We start from the raw sequence: 24312 nt of genomic DNA on the forward strand, positions 1-24312 counted from the left end.
TTCAAAAGAGACTGATATTGATTAATTTATTATTCAATATCAAATTCGAGAAAAGGTTAAGGTAACGACGAAATAAAACAAATGACTCTCGTTATACTACATTTATTTACTAAACGCATATTTACAAAACCGTTCTTACATACATATTCCTGTTGCTGTCCTTACATTCCGATGTCTAAGATTTGAATAACAATTAGATAATTTGCACTGTAATCTTACATTTATTACGAAATAAATAATGGACTAAATGTTCTGATTTAAAACCAATATAGTTAAAGCTATTAAAAATATACTAGCTTAGCCACATTTGATTTTGAACCATAACATCTATTATTAAAGTTCAAAATTGTATGAAGTCGAATGATATCAAGAAAGGAATGCCCATTCGACTAAGTTTTTCTGTAGTATTTCTTTATAAAAATGATTGCAGAAACGCGAAATTAATCTACACAACGATTGATTATGAAGATTAATACATAATTTCTCTACAATTCGTTAGCGTTGTTGACACGAATACCTTTAATATATTAAAACTAGCGTAAATACAGATTAAGTGTGTTACAATATGGGTATTATTTAAATAACATATTTAATGAAATCTAATTACAATAACATTAGCGTATATTAAAACACTTCAATACATCTTAAAAAGTTGACAAAAATGCGATTAAATTGGGCTAGTAAAACCTCATTTCCACGACAAATTTATCGCCAAAAATAAGTTTTTAATACATTAAAGGTATTATTATAATATGTCTTTAATACGGCGAGTTCTTCTGCTTGAGCACGGCTTGCACGCACTTGGCCATAGTTGGTGAGGCGCGACTGATTGCGTCCGTCATGAAGAAATCTTCCAGTTGTTTGAGTTGCACGTCCAACTTGCCTGATACGGGTTTCTTGAGATCCTGGAGCATGTATAAAAAGATATTTTAGTAAAGCACAATAAACCATTAGACTGAGAATTACATTGAAAATAATTGTCTGAAGTAAAACTTTGCTTAAGCCATTGTCCGAGGCAAAAGTCAAAACTCTGCTCACGACCGTGTGTGGCAGAGTTTTCTAATGAGCGATACAATGCAATTTGAACATTACTAACACGACATAAGGTGTTAATTTCAAAGAAAGTTTTATACAGCGATCAGTATGATGTGTAGTGTGTGCAAAGGCGGTCTTATCACCGTTAGGAATCTAATTTCAACTATGCAATTTTCAATCTTTCATTCGCAATTACATGTGAAAATGTATGAGAAAATGTAAATTATCAATTTTTCTGCCAACTTTAACACCCTCTTACTCTTCCACATGCCATACAATTCAAATTCAAATTCAAATTCAAATTCAAATTGTCTTTATTTGCTGAATGTAGTTACATATAGCTGAGGTACAAATTGTATAGGTGCTTAGACATTCTGCTCGTAGTTGAGCGTGCAAATTATTTAAATTATAAATTACATTAAACAATATTACAAAATCAAATATCTTAAATTATAAATTACATTATACAATACCACACAAAACTAGATCTCAAACATCTATCTCACCTGCGCAAGCGCACGTGCTTGAGCGAAATAGTTGTTTTCCTGCACATCTCCATAAGCAACTAGCGCGGGACTGATCTGCGCGAGCCGGTCGCGGACTTCGTCCAGGTTGTCGTATGGGAGACGGGATCCTAGCACTTCCGATAGAGCACTGCAATAACAGATGATTACACATAAGTTGGATCATAATAACAACCGATAATTTGTGACCTGGGTACAGGAGGAGTCCTCTGAAATCTGACATAAATTAACAATTATTTCAAATTTAAAGTTACGCAAGATTGTTGTGATTTTTAAAAGAGCAACTACCGAGTTTCTTGCCAGCTTGACTCTGTAGGGACTGCCGAGTCGATTTTAAATGTTGCAATATCGATATGATTTTATAAAGTGCAATTACATAGTTTTTACCAGCTCCACTCTATAAAAACTGCTTACCAAATCGGGAAATAATTTCTATGACACAGTGGCTTGTTGTCATTCACACATGCACCATATGTATTATACTTATAGTTATCGATCGACACGGTTGTATGAAGCATTTGCCTGTCTTCCACTCATGTAAGGTACGCGTCACGTAAAAAGAACGCTGGATGAAAGTGATAGGGTGTGTTTGCGCATGGATCGAGTTTTGCACGTAAGCTATGTGCCGATCATTTTATTTCTGAACTATTCTCGCGAATCGTGGCTTCTCAACTACCTATTTGTTATTCTTATACCACCTCATAACACCAAATAGACCGATAAATCGCCAATGCGCAGCTTAACCGTCAGCGTTCTTTTTACTTGATGCGTCTTATAGCCTCTGGCAACACCGCGCATGTCACCTGTCACTATATAAACCCTCGCTCACCGCAAGATCTTCCAGTCGTCGCGCGCCTTCCCCGGCGGCGTGACGGCCGGCAGCGTCTGCTGCGCGCGCCCCTCCGCGTTCGCGTACGTGCCGCGCTTCTCCGTGTACGCCGCGCCCGGGAGCACGATGTCCGATGCGGACGCGCCCGCGTCGCCGTGGTGACCTGGTTATGTGATACTTTTTAACATGCTTATATTTTTTTTTATGTCAGAGCAAGCAAAGCCACCGCCCATAAATACTTGTAACACTATAAGTGTTACAGGTGCTTTGCCGTCCTATATTATATCATCGCGCTAAGACCAACAGGAGCGGATCAATGTGGGTGAAACCGCCGGACACAGCTAGAAGAGCGGTTTCAGACTAGCGTATTTTTTTGCAAAAACAAGCTCATACCTGCGTATAAAACGCTAGTCTGAAACCGCTCTTACATAAACGTTAGAAGTGTTAAGAATTAAAATGAAATACATAACAATTAGATACAATAATATGACAATTCGATATGAAACATAATAATTTGATGTCAATTGTGAAACGTGATACACATTTATAATATAAAATAAGATGTCATACAAGATTATGTGACATTAATAATTCTTTATGTAAAATTTACAGTTGGAATGCTCTTTACCCTGGTAGATGACCACGCAGTCCTTAGGCAGGACGTCCCTATTGACCACGCCCGCATCAGCTCCGAGCAGGAACACCACACGTGCGTCCTTCAGCAGCGAGCCCACGCCCGGCTTGTAGCCCATATCTAGAGCAGCCACTTGGGACGCGGTACGTTGGAGCACGTTCAGGACCTTGGGGGGTAGAAAATTGACTAATAATTATGTTATTTTGGACAAAAAATATATTTCGTCTGGACTAGCAAAAAAAACAAAGACGATGTAATGTTTGTTTTTAACCGACTTCAAAAAAAGGAGGAGGTTATCAATTCGGCCGGTATGTTTTTTTTTTTTTATGTATGTACACCGATTACTCCGAGGTTTCTGAACCGATTTACGTGATTCTTTTTTTGTTCGATGCGGGATGGTGTCGCATGGGTCCCATAAAATTTTTATTCGGCTAGGCCCAGTAGTTTTTATTTTATGGGCATTTTTGCAAGTGCAAGTTTGAAGTCGGTTGTTTTTAACGCAGTTATCACTTGTTTTTTTGATAACGTTAGGAGTAAGTATAGGGAAAAATTATGCGTGATAATAGTTTTATATTCTTTTTTATTCAATTTCTTCTATTTTATTTCAATTTAATAAAAAAAAATAAAGTTCAACTCTCTTTTCTTTTGTGTCTTTGCCGTGTGAAATAACTCCCGTTTCAGCTTGCTAAAAACGACCTTATCACACAATGAATACGGTTCAATTTAGCTGTACAATCGCAGCACTAAATCTAACCATTACAAAAATCCAAATCATGCCACACCAAAACCGATCTTACCATCCAGTCCTTCTTCCAGCGAGACATAAAATGACCCGTATCGCAAAACAATTAAGGTTCATTTCCTACGAGTTACATTCTCACATCATCCTGCCACACCAAAATAAACCATACCTTCCAGTCCTTATCGTCCAATTTCTCCTGCAGACGCAGTGCTAGCTCCTGTGTATGAGCCAACAGAGCAGCACCTTCAGGTCCAGCCAATTGATCAGCTCCAAGTATGACCACTGGTCGCTTGGCAGATTCCAGACGACGCTGGACTTCATGGTTGGAAGAACCGGTCGCTAGATCCTTTACTATGGACGCTGAGTCGCCGACGTGCTGTGAAATTACGTTTATTTTAAGTCCTGTTAATTAAAGAGAAACAAAAATAGAAATACTTTGATATTAACAGGTTATTGTCACTACATTGTATAAAACAAAGTCGCTTCCCGCTGTCTGTCTGTCCCTACAGATCCAAAAAATAGACAACGGATTTTTTGCAGTTTTTGTTGGTTTTAAACAACGCGGGCGAAGTTGCGGAAGGAAAGCTATTATTTAAAAAAAGATGGGAAAACTCCCTATCCTGAAAGTTCACCGATTCATTAAAATAATTTGTACATGTTTTCATTTTCTGATTTATTTCAAAATTATTTTTATACATATATTTAATACTAGCTGCTCCGCGCGGTTTCACCCCCGTGGCTACACTCCTGTTGGTGGTAGCGTGATGATATATAGCCTTATAACCTTCCTCGATAAATGGGCTATCTAACACCGAAAGAATTTTTCAAATCGGACCAGTAGTTCCCGAGATTAGCGCGTCCAAACAAATAAACAAACAAACTCTTCAGCTTTATAATATTAGTATAGATTTAACTGATTTCCTACTATCATTTTATCAACTCACCATATACTCATAAGTGAGGTCGACCTTGGGCCCCACCATCGCTACATCAGTCTCCTTGTGCACGAACGCCTTGCGGATGCGTGCGTTCAACAGCGGCGCTTCGAAACGCACGTTCGTACCGATTAGTAGCACGAAATCTGCGTCTTCCACGTCTGTGAGAGGAATTAAATTTAATATGATTTTATCTCAATAAATCAATGTGTAAATGTTCAAAAAAACTTAATAATTTCCAACTTGTTATTTTCGCAATCTTAAATTCGTAATTTCGACGAATCGGTCGACAATCGACGAAATATACAAATAATGATATCATGTCACACTTTATTCAATATGTAGCACGTAACACTAAAGAAAAACTATAGCACGAGCTTTATCGCTGTCAAAAATTAAATTTAAATATACTAAAATCATTAACTTACTTACTTCAACGGCGCAACGACCCAAAGAGGATCTTGGCCTCACCAAAAGTTTCCAGGTTTCGCGCCTTAGCGCCCTGGTGTTGAGGTCTTCTACTTGAAGGATGTCCAGATCTTTTTGGACTTCGTCTCTCCAACGGTGACGAGGTCGGCCGACGGGGCGCCTACCGATCGGCTTGCTCATGTGGTATACTCTTCGCAGCGCGATCGTTTGGCATCCTTTCTAGGTGACCGATCCATCGAAGGCGGGCAGCTTTTGTCTCACCAATAATGTTGGGTTCACGGATGAGATCTTTGATGTCTAGATTGAGTCATTAACAAAATAATAAATAAAAATAGTACATACTTGCAATCTTAGTGTTCAGCAGGTACGAAGACCGCAGATCGGTACCAGATCCATCCAACGGGAAGCTTTTCTCTGTACATACATTCTCACTGCCGAGCCTGTTTAGAAGATCTTTCAGGGCTACTAATGATTCGGCATCAGCTAGTTCACCGGCTACGCCCACCAACTGGAGAATTAATTCATAATGATATATTGGCGCTGGCATATTTAATTTTGAACAGATATTCTGTACAGATGTATGGCTAGATGATTGTATTTTACAAGTAATCTTTCAAATTTCAATTTATTATCATCATCAGAAATAAATACTTCACACAATTATATATATAGCAGATTTCTTTTCGTCAATATTTCTATATTTTTTTAAAATCTCATGTTGTATTGAATTAGATCTTGCTATATTAAGGGATACTCTTAAAATAAGATGTATATAGTTATATGACAGCAATACAAATAAAAAATACCTTCTCCGGTGGACAGTCCCTGATAGCCTGAGCAGCGGCCACAATAGCGTCTTCCCATTCCACAGGGGTCAAGTTTCCGCGGCTATCAGCTATCATTGGTGACACGAGTCTCTGCCGCTTGAGGCCGTCGCACGCAAAGCGAGATTTGTCGGATAGCCACTCTTCGTTGATCTCCTGGAAGATAAATGGGGATATAATTTAAAAAATGTACCCATATAAACTGACATTAAAATCTGTTTTGTTATATAAAGAGACATAATTCTAGGAACATTATTTGCTCTGTAATTATCATGAAAAAACAAACATAATAAGAGAAATTTTGTAACTTTTAAAAACAGAATAAAAAACATTTTCAGCTATTTCAAGTTAACTGGAAGAAGAATGTATCCATAATCTAGGAAAAAATTAAATCTTAAATACATAATTATAAACAATACACAAACCTCGTTAGTCCTGGGCAAGATACGTAAAACTTCGTTGGTTCGTGTCGCGACTACAATGTTGCTACCCAGTGGGTCCAACACATCTACAGAGTCAATCTAAAAAAGAAAAGTAAAAATAACATAATAAATAGGAATTATTTTAATTTCATATTTCGTTTCCACTATAAGATTTTTATTTATTCTTGTATACAATAAGAATAACAACAAAATGTGTATCGAAAAATTTATCTACATTTAAAACTGTGAAATAAGGAAAAACAAACATTCAATGTTGCCTTAAAAATAATACTATCTAATTACACAAGTTTAATACAAAAAAAAACAACAAAACTCACTCGTCGAGTCTCCCAGGGGCGAGCGGCGAAGCTGTAAGGTTTAGATGTCAATGCACCAACGGGACACAGGTCAATAATGTTTCCGGACAACTCCGAAAGGAACATCTTCTCTACATATGTTCCAACCTGAAAGTTATCTTTCATTAGTAATTTTTCTATTGATTAAATATTAGATTGTAAATTTTGATAATTCATGATCATTATATTTGAAAGCTTAAAAGTGAATGTTGCTGATAATATAATATGTATGATGTAAAAAGTTTAGATACAAAGTGCCAATTTTGGATAAAATAATTCAAATGTTAAAAAAAATCCTATTTCAAAAAATAGAATATTTTTAAAAAAAATTGTTATATTAAAATGCAGATAAATTATAGATAAGACAATAAAAAACTTTATTATTCTAAAACCTACTGCATACACAATCTTACAATAACATATTTTAATAATGTTATTGCATATTATATAGTACTAAATGTAACAAATACACTTGAAAATTTTATCTTAAGAGCAAAGATTTAAAAGTAAAGTACATAAAAATAACTATGAAAGACACACCTGCATATCAGTACCCCTGCCAGTAGTACCAAAATCATCGACACCAGCCACTTCCGAGGCAAAACGGATGCAACGAGTGCAGTGAATGCAACGAGTCATGATTGTCTTGATCAGTGGACCCACATCTTTGTCTTCCACTGCCCTGTACATTAAACAAATTCAAATATTTCAAAATCCAAACAACAAATATAACCTTATTTTTTATAATATAAACTAATCCTTTCTAAATCGAAATTCACTAATTTATTTAATTAAACTTTATAAGATTCCATGTGATGCCACACAATAATATCTCTTTGTTGACAAGCAAACTTTTAACTTAGGATTTAAAATCAATAACAATAAAAATGAATCAAACAAATTATATTGACAGTATTGTCTCAATAGAGTTATGTCTTACCTCTTTCCAGAGAAGTGTATGTCAGTGAATCGGCTCTTATCTGACCCGAATGCCATGGATTGATCCTGCAGATCACATTCACCACCTTGATCACAGATAGGGCAATCTAGAGGATGATTCACCAGTAAGAACTCCATAACACCCTCTCTAGCCTTCTTAGTGAGATCTGAAGTAGTTTTTACTCTCATGCCCTTCATGACAGGCATGGCGCAAGCAGCTACTGGCTTCGGCGATTTTTCTACTTCAACTAAACACATACGACAGTTGCCTGCAACTGCCAATCTCTCGTGGTAACAGAATCGAGGTATCTCAACTCCAACCATGGCTGCAGCCTACAAAGGTGATAGTATGAAAATTAATAACTGTTAAGTTAAAAAAATATAGGTAAATGAGAAATAAAAATAAAACTAACTATAAAACATTACAAACCTGCAAAACAGTAGTGCCAGGTGGAACGTAAACTGGTTTGTCATCTATAAAGACTTCGACCTTCTCTGGTTGGGCCTGTACTTGAGCAGCATACTGTCGCGCTGCCAGCGGGGCTACCCGGCTGGGAGAGCTCAACGCAAGCGCCCTTGTAAGCGGCTGGCGCAGCATCTTCTGCAGTTATTACGCAAATAAATAACAACAGTCGAACACCTTTTATTTTACAAATAAATCTATCCTAGGCAAAAGTTGGCACTATAAATAACAAAACAGTAGGCCGTAAAAGATAATATTAGTGCGCAATATGAAAAACAATGCCAAATAAAATATTTATTGGTGCAATGTTATGGTTACATAAGTTTCATCGCCTAACCTCAAGGAATAGTACTTTTTAAACAATATCAGACACTCCTTCTGAAAATAATAATTTAATCGATTTAGAAAATACTATTACAGATATTTTTTAATAATTTAATTTAAACGTACACTAAATATTGCCGAATTTATCGAGTCCAAATGACAGAAGTACTGTCATTAATTAAATGTCATTTTTTTTCTTTTCTCTACTAAATATGTTCCTTCCCACCACGACCACGGGTGGTCGCCGAGGGAAGTGTAGACCATAACCCTCCAGATAATTTTATTTATAGTAGAAAACTAAACAGAATCAATATTGCAACATTAAACACAAGAACACTAAGAACTCAAGATACACTTGCAGAACTAAATATTGCCATTCAAGAAATAAAGTGGGACATACTCGGAATTAGTGAAATGAGAAGAGAAGGCGAAACAATATGTGAATACCAAGATTACATACTGTTTCAAAAAGGCGAAAAGGGAGGTAAGAGAGGAGTTGGATTTCTCATAAAGTCGACTCTGAAAAAACAAATACAAAACATCTTTGGTATCTCTGATAGAATGGCAGTGCTTAACATTAAATTACCAAACTATATAAAGACCTGGACTATCATACAAGCATATGCACCAACCGAGCAAGCTGCAGAATCAGAAACAGAATCCTTCTATACCGACCTGGCAAAAGTTATCAGAAATTATACAAACAACCATATCATACTGATGGGTGATTTTAACGCCCAAGTTGGGGAAAAACATAACGAGGAGGAGTATGTATTGGGCAGATACGGATATGGTAAAAGAAGCTCTAATGGCCAAAAGCTTGTGGAATTCTTGTTAGAACACAACCTAACTCTTCTCAGCAGTATATTCAGGAAACATCCTAAGAACAAATGGACATGGATTTCACCAGATGGCAGATATAAGAACGAAATAGATTATATGATGAGTAATTTTCCCAAAGCGTTTTCAAATACAAGCGTGATTTCAAAATTAAATTTCAATACAGACCATCGGATGATCAGAAGTACAATTCTGTCATCACCACCAAAAAAACGAAGGAAGATCATTAACACTTATAACCCAATTCTAACCACAACGGAAAATTACACAGAAATTGGCATATCTATAAAAGATAGTCTACAAGACCTTACATTTGAAAACGAAAGCGACATCACAGTAAATTATGGACTATTAGAAAAAGAACTTGCTACATCTATTAATATCAACAAAACCAAAAAGAAGTACCCACTTAGCGATGAGACAATCCAACTTATTAACCACAGAAAATCCTTACTGGCCCAAGGAAAAAACAAAGAAAACATAAAAACAATCACAGAAGTAAGCAAACAAATCAATAAAAATATGAGGAAAGACCGTAAAAATAAGAGATTAGAAGTGTTAGAGAGACAAGTAATGAGAACAGGTGGCGTAAGAAAAGCTCTAAAGGAACTGAAAGAAACAGGAAAAGAGTGGGTGTCCAAACTAAGGAAAAAAGAACATACCATCACAAACAGAAAACGTATACAAGAACTAGCCACGACATTCTACAAGGAACTTTATTCTAACAAAGACGCAGGCAACCACCCCATTCTACCACCATCTCAAAGTAAAACAGCAGAAAGCATACCAGAGAGCGAACCCGATATTTTGAAGAGTGAAGTGGAAAAGGCAATAAAAAGTTTAAAAATGGAGAAAGCTCCGGGACCAGACAAAATAAGGAACGAGATGTTAAGGGGCACTATTGACGAACTAGTACCAATACTTACCAAGATGTTCAATCAAATCCTGAAATCTGGGTATGTACCAACACAATGGGAAACTTCACATATAATCCTACTACATAAGAAAGGCGCAAAGGATGACATCAGTAATTACCGGCCAATAAGCTTAATGTCGAATGTGTACAAAATTTTTGCAAAGGTCATTTTGGGCAGGATAAGCGAAAAATTAGATGAAAGCCAACCAATAGAGCAAGCAGGATTCAGAAGAAACTTTTCTACAATAGACCACATTCACACACTAAAACAGATAATCGAAAAGTATAACGAGTTCAACAAGACATTGTATATAGCTTTTATAGACTATGCTAAGGCATTTGATTGCATTAGTCATAAAGCAATATGGGAGAGCTTAGGAAGGCAAGGTATACCTGCTACGTATATTAACATTATTAAGAATATATATACAAACAGCAAAGCAAGAATACAATTGGAAGCCTTGGGTAAAGAATTCAGGATCAAGAGAGGAGTAAGACAGGGTGACCCAATGTCGCCTAAGTTGTTCTCAGCAGTCTTGGAGAACGTCTTTCGTAATCTGGACTGGGAGCATCTGGGCCTCAACGTAGCTGGAAGAAAACTAAACCATTTAAGATTTGCGGATGATCTTGTTCTACTGGAAGAAAATCCAAAGACACTAGGGAAGATGATCAAATCTCTAAATAAAGAGAGCTCGAAAGTGGGTTTAAAGATGAACATTACAAAAACGAAACTGATGACCAACTCAGTAATGGATCCCATCATAATCGAAGATCAACAAATAGAATATGTCGATGATTATTGCTACTTGGGTCAGATAATCTCCACTAGAGACCAAACAACCAGAGAACTAAATAAGAGGATTGCCAATGGATGGAAAAGATTTTGGTCTCTAAAAGAAATTGTAAAATCAAAAGATCACAGCATGGCAATAAAACGGAAAGTCTTCAACACCTGTATCCTTCCATGCATCACCTACGGCTGCGAAACATGGTCCCTTACGAAATACCATCGAGATAAATTAGCAAAGTGCCAGAGAAGCATGGAACGGAGCTTGACAAGAACCAAAAGGCAAGATCGAATAAGTAACCTGCAATTAAGAGCGAAAACAAAACTTACCGATATCCTGGAAAGAATAGACCTCCAAAAATGGAGATGGACCGGCCACATGTTGAGATCTAGACAAGAAAAATGGAGCCAAATTGTCACCAACTGGTATCCAAGGGATGGCAAGAGAAGTCGAGGACGACAACATATGCGCTGGGAAGATGAGCTTAAACTTACCGCAGGACCCAAATGGAGGAGAGTCGCCAAAGACCGGAAGCAATGGAAATTACTGGAGGAGGCCTTTGCCAGAAGGCACACTGAGTTGAGAGATATACTTTAGTGATGAAAACATTATAGCCAAAAAATAGTAGGAAAACCATTCTCACCCAGTCAAAAAGACTAAATAAATAAATAAATAAATAAATAACTAAATATGTAGCATAGATTAGCAAATGGACATAAAATTTTATTTTATAACAGACAAAATAGTTATTCAGTTATTATGTTTAAAATTTCTTAAAACATTTATAACCACTCTAAGTTAACCACTATACAAATTAATAAAGGATTTTATTCCAACCTACTATAATCTAATCATTACTTGATTTATTTATAATAACACACATTAAGATATTATACTTAAACCACAAATACATAATAAAAGTTGTAAAAAGTTATGTAGATAAATTTAATAATTTATTGATTTCATAATTTTTTGAATATATTATATTTTATAACTAAACTTTAAAAATATTTGTCTAATGTCGAATAGTTGGGTAGCTAGTGGGTAGCTGAAATATCAATTTGACAAATTAATGACAACTCACGATAGCACGACTCTGTCAGACTCAGCTGTCTCGGCTCTCGCTCTCTTTCGCTTTTCGCTCACTCCTACCGGGTCGCGTGGTGTGGTGCTAGTTAAATAATTTATAAAATAAACAGCAAAAATGGCTTTCGGAGACGTTAAATCTGCACAAGGTCTCAGTGAATTGAACCAATATTTGGCTGAGAAAAGTTACATATCTGGGTAAGCTTTAATAATAAGTTAAGAATAGGTTAGAATTCCACCACGTCAAACCTAGTATTTTCTCTATAAATGTTTTTGAAACATTGTTTCGTTCATGCGGGTGACTAAGGAATTCTTTTACTCTGTTGACATATACAGATACACTCCATCTCAAGCCGATGTTCAAGTATTCAATGAAGTAGGCAAAGCGCCCGCTGCCAGCCTGCCCCACGCCCTTCGTTGGTACAACCAGATCGCCTCATACACACCAGCAGAACGCAAGGCATGGGCTGAAGGAGTGAGCCCCTTGAAGGCCGGCGGCAAACCTACTACAGCACCTGCAGCCAAGGATGATGATGATGACGATGATGTTGATCTATTCGGATCTGGAGATGAGGAAGAGGTATATTTTTATGCTATGTTTTCAAATAACAATTTTTCTCAATCAAATGTTTTCCAATTGGATTTATAGGAAACTAATCACAATTTTTTTATTTCATTGTAGGATGCAGAAGCAGCCAGAATTCGCGATGAACGTTTGAAAGCATATGCTGACAAAAAATCAAAGAAGCCTGTCCTCATTGCCAAATCCTCAGTAATCCTGGATGTTAAACCTTGGGATGATGAAACAGACATGGCTGAAATGGAAAAACTTGTCCGCTCTATCGAAATGGAAGGTCTCCTTTGGGGTGCCTCCAAACTCGTCCCAGTTGGTTATGGTATTAAGAAACTACAGATCATGAGTGTCATTGAAGACGACAAAGTATCAGTTGATCTGTTGACTGAAAAGATCCAAGAATATGAAGATTTCGTCCAATCTGTAGATATTGCTGCTTTCAACAAAATCTAAACGAGCTGTATGAATCATACTTTGTCACTTTTTCAATAAAACAATATGTATCTTATTTAATGTGTTGTTTTATTACATAACAGTAAAAAAAGCTATTTACAATATAACATAGATTCTTATATTTACCATGAACACTAGCAAATTAAAAACAAACCCCACATGATTATAAATACATTATTGTAAATGATTGTCCACATTATATACAGTTAAATTCAAAACAGAATCTCAACAACTTTAGAAATAATAATAATTAATATGTACTTCATACTCTTACTACCTTCACAGTAAGATCAAACCACTAAAGTCTCAGTGTCAGCACTATTCAATGACTAGTTCATATTTAGGTAGAATAAGTATTACTCATTCAACTATAGCACTTTTGGGGAGGTTCGTTTCACCAACATTGGCTTGCAAAAACATGTTAGGAATATCACTGCCAAAGTATATCTTGTTATTGACAGCGAGAGCTTCATATTTCTTCAACTCTAAATATTCTTTAGTCAGTAACATTTTGTTGGCTTCTGCTTGCTTCTTGAGATTATAATATTCCGCCTCAGCCTTTGTCTGCTGCTTAGCCTTATGAATACTATCTTCTATGAGTTCAATCTTTTGTAGAGATTCTTTTTCCATGATCTTTTGTTCGTACTGGATTTTTGCAACTTGTGCCTCCTTTTCTGCCTCTATGATGGCTTTACGTCGAGCTGTTTCAGCTTCTTTTTCAACAACCTATAACAAACAAGTAATTGAAATTATGTATTAAAATTATTCTTCAATAGAAATATACATTTTATTAATTAGAAATTTATGTTGTACCTTTTGGTGCTGGGCTGCAATGAGCAGTTTTGATTTCTCTGCCTCCATCAACTCATAGTTTTTCCTAATTGCCTCTGGTATCTTGGGTTTTGTAACTCTTACAGCTTGTACTTTCAAACCAGGGGCCATTTCATTGAGATCATTTTGTAGAGCCTGCAATATTCATTGGCAAATGTGACAATCAAGTTTTTCCACTTAAACAATTATAAATATCAAGTTAATAGTACTTTTTTCACTTGCATCTATGATCAAAGTATTTTTATTTTAACTTCTAATTATTATTATTATGTAAATTGCACCCTTATCTTAAAGATGTTTATTTATTCTATTCAATAAACATGTCTACAACTCACAGTTCTTAAATTTTCGTCAATTTGATCAAACAAATCAATGTACACCTCATGCAATGTGTGTGCACTGCAGAACTGATTTAGCTCATGGTGCACCTTGTTGAATATTAGGGTCTTGTCATAATCTGCTGTGAAGTTACGAACTACATCCAGTACTGAAAATTAGAAAAATTCACAGATAATAATTAATAATTATTATATTATAAAAATAGTATTATCATGTATTACTACTGAAATTTAAGAAGTGAAGTATCTGAAATATGTACTATATTTGAAACAAAATTAAACAAAAAGTATATTACCACTGCTGGGTTCCAATTTGTTCACAACTTCTATCCTTTCAAAATATATCATTACACCTCCACTTGTACCACAGGGTACATTTTTTACTTCATCAGTTTGAAGAGTTGTCTGTAAACAGACAATAATATAATTATTTTTTACTAACATTATATAAGCCTTCTGTGCTAATCTTTGTATTTAATATTTACCTGTATTGCTTTAAAAGATGTAAGTAAAGGTACCATCATATGAAAACCAGGCTGACTTGTTACTGGAAGTAATGCCCCACCCTGCAACAAATACTCTATTACTAACATGCAATCAATCAAACGAATGAATACATTATTTTTTACAATTGAGTTTCTCATGAAATAAAACACTTTCTACTTCTAAAGTTTACCTACTTTAAAGGTTGTTCAACTCACCCTATAGTAAACCCCTAGATGTCCTTCCTCAACTTTATGCAATGAAAAGTGAACGGTCACACCGACCGCTAAGATAAAAAGCGCCAAAATTGATGACTGATCTGCCATGGCTGAAGAAAATTTATTACAGAGCAAAAATAAAGGATAAATAAAAAATTCTCACACGAAAAACATTAAATTGTCGGTAAGAACTCAATAAAACGGTTTTTAAGTGGCAATTTGGTTTGCCGACACAAACTAATTGAATAACACATTGAAACATTGCTCTTGTATAAAATATTTAGCTTAAAAATTTAAAATTATGTTTTTCGTTTACCTTAAGCTATAATAAATTGCAAGCATATAAAGCTAAATAGGTACATTTACTTTATTCTAATTTCTAACAAAAATTACAAATCATAAAATTCACAAAACGTCAATTGTTTTGACTTGGTTTGCTTTTGAACATTTTGAATTGACATTTGACAATGACAAATGACAATAGCATACCTAATCATAATATTATAATAAATTGTAGAATATAACTTATTTATTATTTATATATATATACACATTTTATTTATTTATATTCAAATGTCAGTCGATACAAATTTGAATATTAATGATGATCTTTTCTCACACTGGTCCAATTCATCTCTCAGTAGTGATGATAGTTTTCACAGTGCTATTTCCCCTCCTTTAGATGCTACCCTTGACTCCTTTTTCAACAAAGTCCCTAAAAACTTTAATACCATCCATATTAATGCGCAAAGTATTCCGGCACATTATCCCGACATGCTTTCATCGTTTATATCAAGTAATATCCATGCCATCCTTGTATCAGAATCCTGGCTCAAGCCGTGTCATTCCTCCTCAGCTTATTCTCTCCCCGGCTTTCACCTTATACGCAATGATCGTGTTGGCAAGGGCGGTGGTGGAGTAGCTATCTATCTTCGCTCTCACATTCCCTTTAAATTAATTTGCTCTTCCTCTCAACCTCCTCCTGCCTCTTCCACTGAACATCTCCTTATTGAAGTCCTTTTGCCGCAAGCTAAAATCCTTCTTGGTGTTTTTTATTGTCCTTCTCTCTCCATAGATTACTTTTCCTCCTTCGAAACCCTTGTAGATTACCTCTCTCCCCAATATGAGCATTTAATTTTCATGGGTGATTTCAACACTTGTCTGCTTAAAGGTGATAGCCGTAGTAATAAGCTGCTTTCCATCCTGAATTCCCATAATCTCCATCCCCTTTCCTCAAATCCAACTCACTACTTTCCTGGCTGCAATCCTTCACTACTTGACCTAATGATAGTCTCCTTACCCAACTTCATATCCAAGCATGGTCAGTGTTCAGCCGATGCTTTTTCCTTTCATGACCTCATTTACCTTTCCTACAAGCTCCATTCTCCGAAACTTAAACCGTCTACCATTTTTCTGCGTAATTTTGGGGGAATGGACGTGAATTTGCTTCGCTGCGATGCGCAAAACATTAGATGGGAAGAGGTGTTCGATGCGCAGTCTATAGATGAGAAAGTCTCCTTATTCAACGCATTTGTTTTAAATCTATACGACAAATTTGCGCCACTCCGACCTGTCAAAAAGAAGCACACACCGGCACCTTGGCTTACTCCGGAATTAAAATCTCTTTCCTTAAAAAGAGACCGTGCCAAGTCTAAGTTAAAAACCGCACAAACGGATGAAGCGCGGGCAAAGTACAATAGGATACGTAATCGTTGCAATGTATTGTGTAGAGACGCTCAGCGACGCCATATCCACAAATCCCTTGAGAGCGGTGATTCAGGTACAAATTGGAAATTTCTGAAAAGCTTGGGGATTGGTAAAGAGTCTAATGCTTTTCCTAATACTATCGATATAAGCCAGCTCAATATGCACTTTACATCATCCTCCTCGCTTGACCCCAATATGAAACACCGTACTCTCAAAAACCTCTCCACCTTTCCTACCCCTGCTTATCCTCCTTTCCTTTTTAAGCAAGTCTCCGAACGGGATGTTAAGAAACACATATTGTCCATCTCATCAAATGCTGTTGGCTGTGACCTTGTTAGCCGTACTATGATCATTCCCATCCTTGATATCATTATTCCCTCCCTTACTCACATTCTGAACTTCTCCATGTCCACCGGTACATTTCCAACTGTTTGGAAAGATGCTCAAGTCATCCCTTTACCCAAAAAATCCAACCCAAATTCCTTTTCTGATTTCCGTCCAATTTCCATATTACCTTTCCTATCCAAAGTCCTTGAACGTATAATACATCAGCAACTTACCTCTTTCCTGAACAAACATAATATCCTTAGTGATTTCCAATCCGGATTCCGTCCCGGTCATAGTACGACTACAGCCCTGGTCAAGGTTACTGACGATATTCGTGCTGGTATGGACAATAAGCAGCTCACAGTACTTACTCTTTTAGATTTCAGCAACGCTTTCACAACTGTGGACTTTGACGTACTGCTGGGTCTGCTGCGTGTACTTAACATTTCTCCTTCCGTAATTGACTGGTTCCATTCCTACCTGCACGGCCGGAGGCAGCGTATCTTGGTGGATACTAAGTACTCATCTTGGTGTGCGGTCTCTGCCGGTGTGCCTCAGGGCGGCGTTTTGTCTCCTCTCCTCTTTTCCATCTTCATTAACTCCTTATGTTCCCGGCTGACGTCTCTGTACCATATGTATGCTGACGACTTACAGATTTACACCCAGTCCTCCCTTGCTGACTTACCTATGGCTATCCATTTTTCTAATTCCGAATTAGCTAACATAACCAGCTGGTGTAACGAATTTGGACTAAAACTCAACCCAGCTAAAAGCAATGTCATCATCATCGGTAGTCCTTATCTAATTTCGGAAATTGACTGGGGTATCTTACCAAACATCAAAATCGGTGACATTGTTATACCTTACAAAACGGTAGTTAGAAACTTAGGTGTGTTATTTGACCAAACCTTGTCCTGGTCTCACCATATTCAGGAATTAAGCCGTAGGATCTATGCTGCTTCTGCCACGCTCCGGCGGCTTCGTAACTTCTTGCCTATTCCTACCAAAATTACGCTAGCGCAATCCCTTCTCCTTCCTATACTTGATTACGCAGATGCATGTTTTCCTGATTTAGCAGTCGAGCATCTTGATAAACTTGAGCGTCTCCAAAATTTCTGTATTAGATTTATTTTCGGCCTTCGAAAATATGACCACGTTTCTTCTTTCAGGAAAAGGCTCAAGTGGCTCCCTATCCGACTTCGCCAGGATCTACACTATTTGCAACTACTCTTCCGTATCCTTTTTAACCCCTCCGCACCCTCCTACCTCAAGTCCAATTTTTCCTTCTTGCACAGTGAAAGCTACTCACTTCGCTCTGAGGATAGACTCATCTTGCGTGTTCCAAGCCGACGCACAAATTTTTATGGCAAGTCTTTTGCAGCGATATCAGTCAATTTATGGAACTCTCTGCCATTAAATATTCGTCAAGCCCAGACCCCTTCGGGTTTCAAAAAACTTGTGCGACAACATTTTCTTTCCGCTTCTGATCCGGACCAGTAATATCTTTTTAACTTTTTTATTTTTCTTTTATATTTTCATTATGTTTCAATATGTACGTGGTATCTGTATTAGATATAGATGGTATTCGTATAATAATTTTATCTTATTCAATATCAGTGTGTTTCCTTCTAAGTAGGTATTTATTTATTTATGTATATTATATAATATGTAATTGGTATGTATATCTGTTTATTTTATTTATGTATATATAGGTATATATTTATTTATATATTGTGTATGTATATGTATAGTATATGTGATATTGTATATAGACATGTATTATTTAAGGTGGATACATTATTATTTTTTTTGTTTTTTTTGCTATTAATTATTATTTTTTCTGTTCTCGTCCCGCCAATAGTGATCATTTTGCTTGTTTACCTTTTACCGTGGTTGCCTGGAAGAGATCACTATTAAGTGATAAGGCCGCCAAAATAGTTGTACTCTGTTCTATATGTAAGTAGTTCTAAGGTTTCCTATCTGTACAACTATTAAAGAGTTAAATAAATAAATAAATAAATAAATAATGTCTGCCGCACAGATTAGGTATTGTCTGCCGTGAGCTCCGAGGCCGTGAGCCGTGAGCCACCTATATATTACTTGCTTATATTACTTGCTCTGTGCCGATGCCGTGAGTCGTCAGCCATCAGCTGTGCCATAATTATGCATGATTTTTTTATCCGATAGTTTTCAACGGTTTTCAACAATTAGGGAGAAAAACGTTTCTCGTTTTATTTTTAAAAATTTATTACGGACATTTTACTCGTTAGGTTAAGTACTTTCGATATCAATTTTAAGTTTTTTGTTATCTGTAATAGTATAGTTACGGAAAAATCGCCTGTGCACACTTAACGATTACACCCTGTATTCTGAGACGCATTCGGCATTTTGTACATAGCTGTATTCATATTGTTGGTAAATAGTAGAAAAATAGAGATATAACTACATATTAAGACTCCATAATAATATTTGATAAATACTGATTACTTATGTCCATAAAACAAAAATCTTGAGTAGGTTCTCGTTCGGATTTTCTTTTAAATTATGAATTAACAATGAAAATACAAAAGCTTTTGAATAATAAATATTTTATTAAAGTAAGTGCTGATTTACACAGGGTCAGTAACTGACTACAAATTCGAGGCAAATCAGTGCTGACCCGAAAAAAACCCTATGTAAACAGATTTGAAGTCAGTACAGAGGCTTAAACTCAGCGCTGAGTTGAATATTCGGACACGAATATTTTAGAGTCATTTGGCGCCCCCCGCTACCCGCGCACCCCCAAGTCAGCCAAATAAACCCCGTGTAAACAGACAAGTAAGTGCGTGATTAGTCATTGCTGCTGCGTTGTAGAGTGACCACGTTTTTTTCGCTGGCGATAAAAATGACCCGTAAGCGAAGACGAAACCTTCAAATTGTTGCAATTATATGGCAAAAACGAGTGTCTTTGGGATATTAAATCCCTAAATCCATTTTCTTACCCATTGTCGTTAATTTTTAGTTATATCTCATTTTCTACAATTTCTATTAACTCATTCAACAGCAAAATTGATAAATTTTTCAACAAATAATTAAATCGTCGTTTCAGTTGTTTTCGCGAATTCATTTTTCCCACTGACTTCACAAACGTGTGGTCACCGTGAGAAACGCACCACTACTACTTACTTCATGTAAACAGTTAAAGTCTGTCGCGGCGCCGAAATTGGCGCTGCGACTGACTTGTCTACTGACCCTGTGTAAATCAGCACTAACATATAATTATCAGCATATATTATTACATTGTAATAACTAATCCACATCATTTAGAGTTTCACTGTCGATTTCAGTGACGTATACTTTTCCCTCTTCATGTATACCATCCAGAATATTACTCATATCGTTTTTCAACATTCTATATTGTTCTAAGGCCTTGGAGCAAAGCTGTCCTTCAGGTGAATTTCCTGGTTCAATTAATAACATTTCCAATGCCTTCTTTAAATATTTTTCAGCACTTAGTAACTCGTCCTGAAATAATTTTATCATCAGTTTTTTCATATAGTATAGGTACGTATAACATATGTTCTGCATTTTATCGAAGTTTAATATATCTATATAATTTAATAAATAAATCTTCTGATAACAAACTATGAAGCAAGCTATTCCTATTATTACTTACTAAATATTTTGGGGCGGTTAATTCACGTGCATCGAATAACTTTTTACCCAATTGCACTATTGCTAAGTGCAGTTCGTACATCGTAATTGCTGAAACAAACATAAAGTCACATATATAAACTTCAGTAGGTAGTTCTATATCTATAGTAAAAGTTCTTATAAATTTTACGATTTTGTGCAAATGTGCTTTCCATTATTGCAAAAGCAGGGTTCAACCCCGCGCTTATCGGTTTATTGTAATGCACGGTGTTAATTTCTTCAACTCTTTCTGTTTTAAGTATCTATTCGAGTATTCGGACTTTCTACGTAGGTATCCAAAAGATCAATTCTTTTATTTCCCTAAAAAAATTACAAGCATTACCTTTAGTTCTGCTAATACCAGGGCTTAAGACTTCAAGTACAGGCAAGAGTTCTTGACACAGGTCTAGCTTGCGACGCATCATTTTCTTAGTGGGTTTAGGTTCTCTGTTAATGGCGTCTCTTAAAACACCCGCTAACCTTTGCTTTGCATCTATTAGTAAATAGTGATTTGGAGCCAGCACGAGAGAGACGTTACGAATATATTCTTCTAACTCACTTGCATCTTTTTTATCTGTGGAATTTTCAATCTTTATTGGAGAATACAAATAGATCCAAAAACAAAAGACGTAAGAAAAATTGCTGAAATCTACTATCAAGGCATAAAACGATTAACAACCTGCCCTTAATTAATATTTTTACGTTCCTCAGGACATATTTAGGTAGTACGTATATATATGCAATTTTTCCGTTTCAAAAACCAGATTTCATTCTCCGTGTTACAGATAAATTATCAACATTACGAATACCATTTCAATACTTACTTATAACTTCAAATTTGTTCGTACAGCATTTAACTTTATAGCCAATTACCGAATCGTCAGCTTTTTCTTTGCAACTATTGCATTTCCATATATCTCCTTTTTTTGACAAATATCCCGTTTTGCACGCAGGACAGCGTGCAGAACTTATATACGTCCCTAACTCGGTTTCGTCGTTGCATCGAGTACATGTACATTGGAAATATTTACCCACTAGGAGATGCTCTTGTCTTAAGGCTGTTCCCTTAAAATAAAAATATATAACGCTTAAGAAACGTGTTGGTAAGAATACTGTAGGTAAGTATATAAAATACGGTATTTTTTTAAAACAAATAACTAATATTGCTACAGCAAATGCGCTATAAGTATAATTTGACTAGATTTCCTATGAGCAGTCCTCGTAAATCATTGGCTTATCGACCAAGTAACGAAATAGGTACAGTCTATCGATTGGAAAATATTTTTATTGGCTCCATAAGTAACTATGATCGGGTTTTTCGTCTGAGCACATTATATAAAATTTAAAATAAATATTTGATTTACCTTCAACGGGTCCGTATAATTATAAAATATCATGTCCCCTTTCTTAATATCCTGGCTAGCGTGGCACAATAACACGTTATTATCATTTATAGATATCAACGTATTTCCAACACAATCATGAGCTAATAACGCAGCCTGTAAATATATTCCTCTGAGTGTTTCAGCATAGCCCAGTGTGGGGATTGGAGGACCACGTACATCAAAACTGTTAACGTCAATGGCCGCACAGACTTTCTGCACTAAGTTTTGATCGTCATCGTTTTCTGGAAGGCCTAGTGATTCGAGGAACTGTAAATAAAAAAGGTTAAAATTAAATTTAGTAAAAACATAATATTTTATATGAAGAGTGTGAGAAAATATTATATTACCTTATAAAACATAATAGAAAATGATAATTACCGAAAACGATACTCACTTTAACCGTATTTTCATAGAATTCCCATACACTACTATTTCTTCGCTTGTCTAAATGTGTTTCAAGCTTTATGAATTCTTCCCATCCTTTCGGATTATTATTCTTTTGTAAAACCACTCGTAATGCTAGTAATGAGCCCACATTTTGAACCATTTTAATAGGACTCAAACCACTATTCAGTTTCAATTCTCTGAAAAAATCACATTCCTTTTGTACGTGCCATTCTGAAATGAAAGTTTTCTTATTAGTTTCGAATTCGATTTCTTATTAGTTTAGACGATCTTTATAGCCATAATATTATATCCATACTAATATTATAAATGCGAAAGTAACTCTGTCTGTCTGTCTGTCTGTTACTCAATCACGCCTAAACTACTAAACCAATTTGCATGAAATTTGGTATAGAGATATTTTGATACCCGAGAAAGGACAAAGGTACCTTTTATTGCGAAATATGTACCACGAGCGAAGCCGGGGCGGATCACTAGTACTGAATAAAACGAATAATTAATAAGGTAGGTAGGTATACTTACACCCAATGCTAACAACTTTTAGTATAAAAAATTATATTCTTAAAATATTTTACTTACTCGCTAATTCATCAGGACACCCATCGCCAGGGCAAATCGGCGCAACCGCGCAGAACTTGCACACGTGAAATTTGTTTATCAACGGTAGATAGCAGTTAAAGCAAACGAGAGATGTATCACTGCTCGGTCCTAGCACGAATGGCTGGTCCGATAGTATCCTCTCCCCTGATCTCAAATCCCTGGCAGCTACTAGGTATCTGCGGTAAAATAATACCTACTTTTAGTGTAAGTAATTAAAACTTTTATAATTAAAAAATGCTAAAAAGCAATTACATTTTCACGAAAGTATGCACTAATGCTTCCAATTTTGGGAGATATTTTCACAAACAAAACTGTTATGCTTCGTATATATAACTAAGTAGTAAGGTCTGTCTGGACCTTATAGATAATGGAAAGCATACAACCGTACGAAAAATGTTATCAGATACTAGCTAGAAATAAAATTCATGTAACTGTTGTAACTAGCAATATACATTTAATTTATACATGAAATCGGTTTGGTGGCGTTAGATTCCGTAGCCAAAACTGAAATTTAGAATTAAATCCATTTTTCTAAAACAATAGTTATCCTGCCCTACTAATACAGTTCGAAATAAACCCTATCTTTAATTCAAAGGCATGTAGGTATATTTTCATTAATAATTATAAATTTCAATATAAATATCCGTGATAAACAAACCTGCCCAATTCTTCCGATGTCTTAACTTCATATTTAATATCCATTTTATTTCCGAACTATTTTTCAATAATCGTAAGATAATTTCAAGCACACATGCGGCGGCGACATACACATGCTGTGATGTGGTATTTATAAACTCTCTCACCGGCTATTTTTACCGTGGTTGCGCTTTTGTAATAATATAGCGGATTGAAATTGAAGAAAGGTAAGAATTACGTTTTTTGCATCATTTAGCTTTTGTTGTATAAGAAAAATAAAAACGAATATTTTATTATCTCAACAGTCATCCAGTTTTAATAAAATGAGCCACAACAGAGGATGAATTGTTTAATTTTAAATTAATCTGTTTCCCGCGTAAACTTATTTGAATAATGCATATTAATGCATGCAAGCATTTAAATTTAATCCATTATATAATTCATTGAGTGGAATTCCATTCACAAAAAATATTTTTGAATCAGGAAATGCAATAGTTTCACTTTCCGATAGATTGGCGAAGGATATAGTTCAGGATACATCGCCCATTTTTGCAAGTGACTACTATCAAGCTGATTTTCCGTTTGTAGCTTTATTTT

The 24312-nt window shown here is 35.8% G+C and overlaps 5 protein-coding genes across 6 annotated transcripts in view; 2 read left to right on the forward strand and 3 right to left on the reverse strand.

Moving 5' to 3' along the window:
- LOC123698106 (SET domain-containing protein SmydA-8) overlaps nucleotides 1-24312 on the forward strand; it is a 542384-nt gene that overhangs the window by 475177 nt on the left and 42895 nt on the right. The window lies entirely within an intron of this gene.
- Nucleotides 87-8653, reverse strand: LOC123698099 (NADH-ubiquinone oxidoreductase 75 kDa subunit, mitochondrial). 2 transcript variants are annotated; one of them, XM_045644693.1, is made up of 15 exons: nucleotides 8583-8610; nucleotides 8470-8510; nucleotides 8100-8270; nucleotides 7671-8002; nucleotides 7271-7412; nucleotides 6713-6838; nucleotides 6378-6473; nucleotides 5935-6108; nucleotides 5471-5636; nucleotides 4709-4860; nucleotides 3934-4140; nucleotides 3017-3188; nucleotides 2389-2551; nucleotides 1542-1689; nucleotides 87-905 (listed from the first exon to the last, which is right to left on the reverse strand). In XM_045644693.1, exons 3-15 carry the CDS (start codon nucleotides 8265-8267, stop codon nucleotides 759-761), a joined length of 2193 nt encoding a protein of 730 aa, XP_045500649.1. In that variant the 5' UTR covers nucleotides 8268-8270; nucleotides 8470-8510; nucleotides 8583-8610; the 3' UTR covers nucleotides 87-758. The 2 variants fall into 2 exon arrangements, with proteins under 2 accessions (XP_045500649.1, XP_045500650.1); XM_045644694.1 differs by lacking the exon at nucleotides 8470-8510 and having other exon boundaries at nucleotides 8583-8653.
- On the forward strand, nucleotides 12124-13173 carry LOC123698127 (elongation factor 1-beta'). Its single transcript, XM_045644725.1, has 3 exons — nucleotides 12124-12284; nucleotides 12423-12666; nucleotides 12769-13173. Exons 1-3 carry the CDS (start codon nucleotides 12205-12207, stop codon nucleotides 13111-13113), a joined length of 669 nt encoding a protein of 222 aa, XP_045500681.1. The 5' UTR covers nucleotides 12124-12204; the 3' UTR covers nucleotides 13114-13173.
- LOC123698122 (erlin-2-like) lies at nucleotides 13164-15427 on the reverse strand. Its single transcript, XM_045644719.1, has 7 exons — nucleotides 15300-15427; nucleotides 14984-15093; nucleotides 14768-14848; nucleotides 14579-14687; nucleotides 14280-14431; nucleotides 13927-14079; nucleotides 13164-13839 (listed from the first exon to the last, which is right to left on the reverse strand). The coding sequence occupies exons 2-7, from the start codon at nucleotides 15089-15091 to the stop codon at nucleotides 13474-13476; spliced, it is 969 nt and encodes a 322-aa protein (XP_045500675.1). The 5' UTR covers nucleotides 15092-15093; nucleotides 15300-15427; the 3' UTR covers nucleotides 13164-13473.
- Nucleotides 19996-23873, reverse strand: LOC123698105 (SET domain-containing protein SmydA-8-like). Its single transcript, XM_045644702.1, has 8 exons — nucleotides 23738-23873; nucleotides 23059-23255; nucleotides 22469-22692; nucleotides 22054-22341; nucleotides 21514-21754; nucleotides 21033-21263; nucleotides 20673-20761; nucleotides 19996-20521 (listed from the first exon to the last, which is right to left on the reverse strand). Exons 1-8 carry the CDS (start codon nucleotides 23779-23781, stop codon nucleotides 20306-20308), a joined length of 1530 nt encoding a protein of 509 aa, XP_045500658.1. The 5' UTR covers nucleotides 23782-23873; the 3' UTR covers nucleotides 19996-20305.

This window comes from Colias croceus, chromosome 15 (genome assembly GCF_905220415.1).
Source record: "Colias croceus chromosome 15, ilColCroc2.1".
Classification (NCBI taxonomy): Eukaryota; Metazoa; Arthropoda; class Insecta; order Lepidoptera; family Pieridae; genus Colias; species Colias croceus.

Coding starts and splice junctions, on each gene's coding strand:
- LOC123698105 (XM_045644702.1), bottom strand. CDS start 23,781: ATGGATATTAAATATGAAGTTAAGACATCGGAAGAATTGGGCAG. Junction 21,264..21,513: donor GAACAAATTTGAAGTTATAA/GTAAGTATTGAA, acceptor AAAATTCCACAG/ATAAAAAAGATGCAAGTGAG. Junction 20,762..21,032: donor TGGTATTAGCAGAACTAAAG/GTAATGCTTGTA, acceptor TGTTTGTTTCAG/CAATTACGATGTACGAACTG.
- LOC123698127 (XM_045644725.1), top strand. CDS start 12,205: ATGGCTTTCGGAGACGTTAAATCTGCACAAGGTCTCAGTGAATTGAAC. Junction 12,285..12,422: donor GAGAAAAGTTACATATCTGG/GTAAGCTTTAAT, acceptor TGACATATACAG/ATACACTCCATCTCAAGCCG. Junction 12,667..12,768: donor GATCTGGAGATGAGGAAGAG/GTATATTTTTAT, acceptor ATTTCATTGTAG/GATGCAGAAGCAGCCAGAAT.
- LOC123698122 (XM_045644719.1), bottom strand. CDS start 15,091: ATGGCAGATCAGTCATCAATTTTGGCGCTTTTTATCTTAGCGGTCGGT. Junction 14,432..14,578: donor CAAATTGGAACCCAGCAGTG/GTAATATACTTT, acceptor TCTAATTTTCAG/TACTGGATGTAGTTCGTAAC. Junction 14,080..14,279: donor TTGACGAAAATTTAAGAACT/GTGAGTTGTAGA, acceptor TGAATATTGCAG/GCTCTACAAAATGATCTCAA.
- LOC123698099 (XM_045644694.1), bottom strand. CDS start 8,267: ATGCTGCGCCAGCCGCTTACAAGGGCGCTTGCGTTGAGCTCTCCCAGC. Junction 2,552..3,016: donor CTGCGTGGTCATCTACCAGG/GTAAAGAGCATT, acceptor TCACATAACCAG/GTCACCACGGCGACGCGGGC. Junction 1,690..2,388: donor GACGACTGGAAGATCTTGCG/GTGAGCGAGGGT, acceptor CTGTTATTGCAG/TGCTCTATCGGAAGTGCTAG.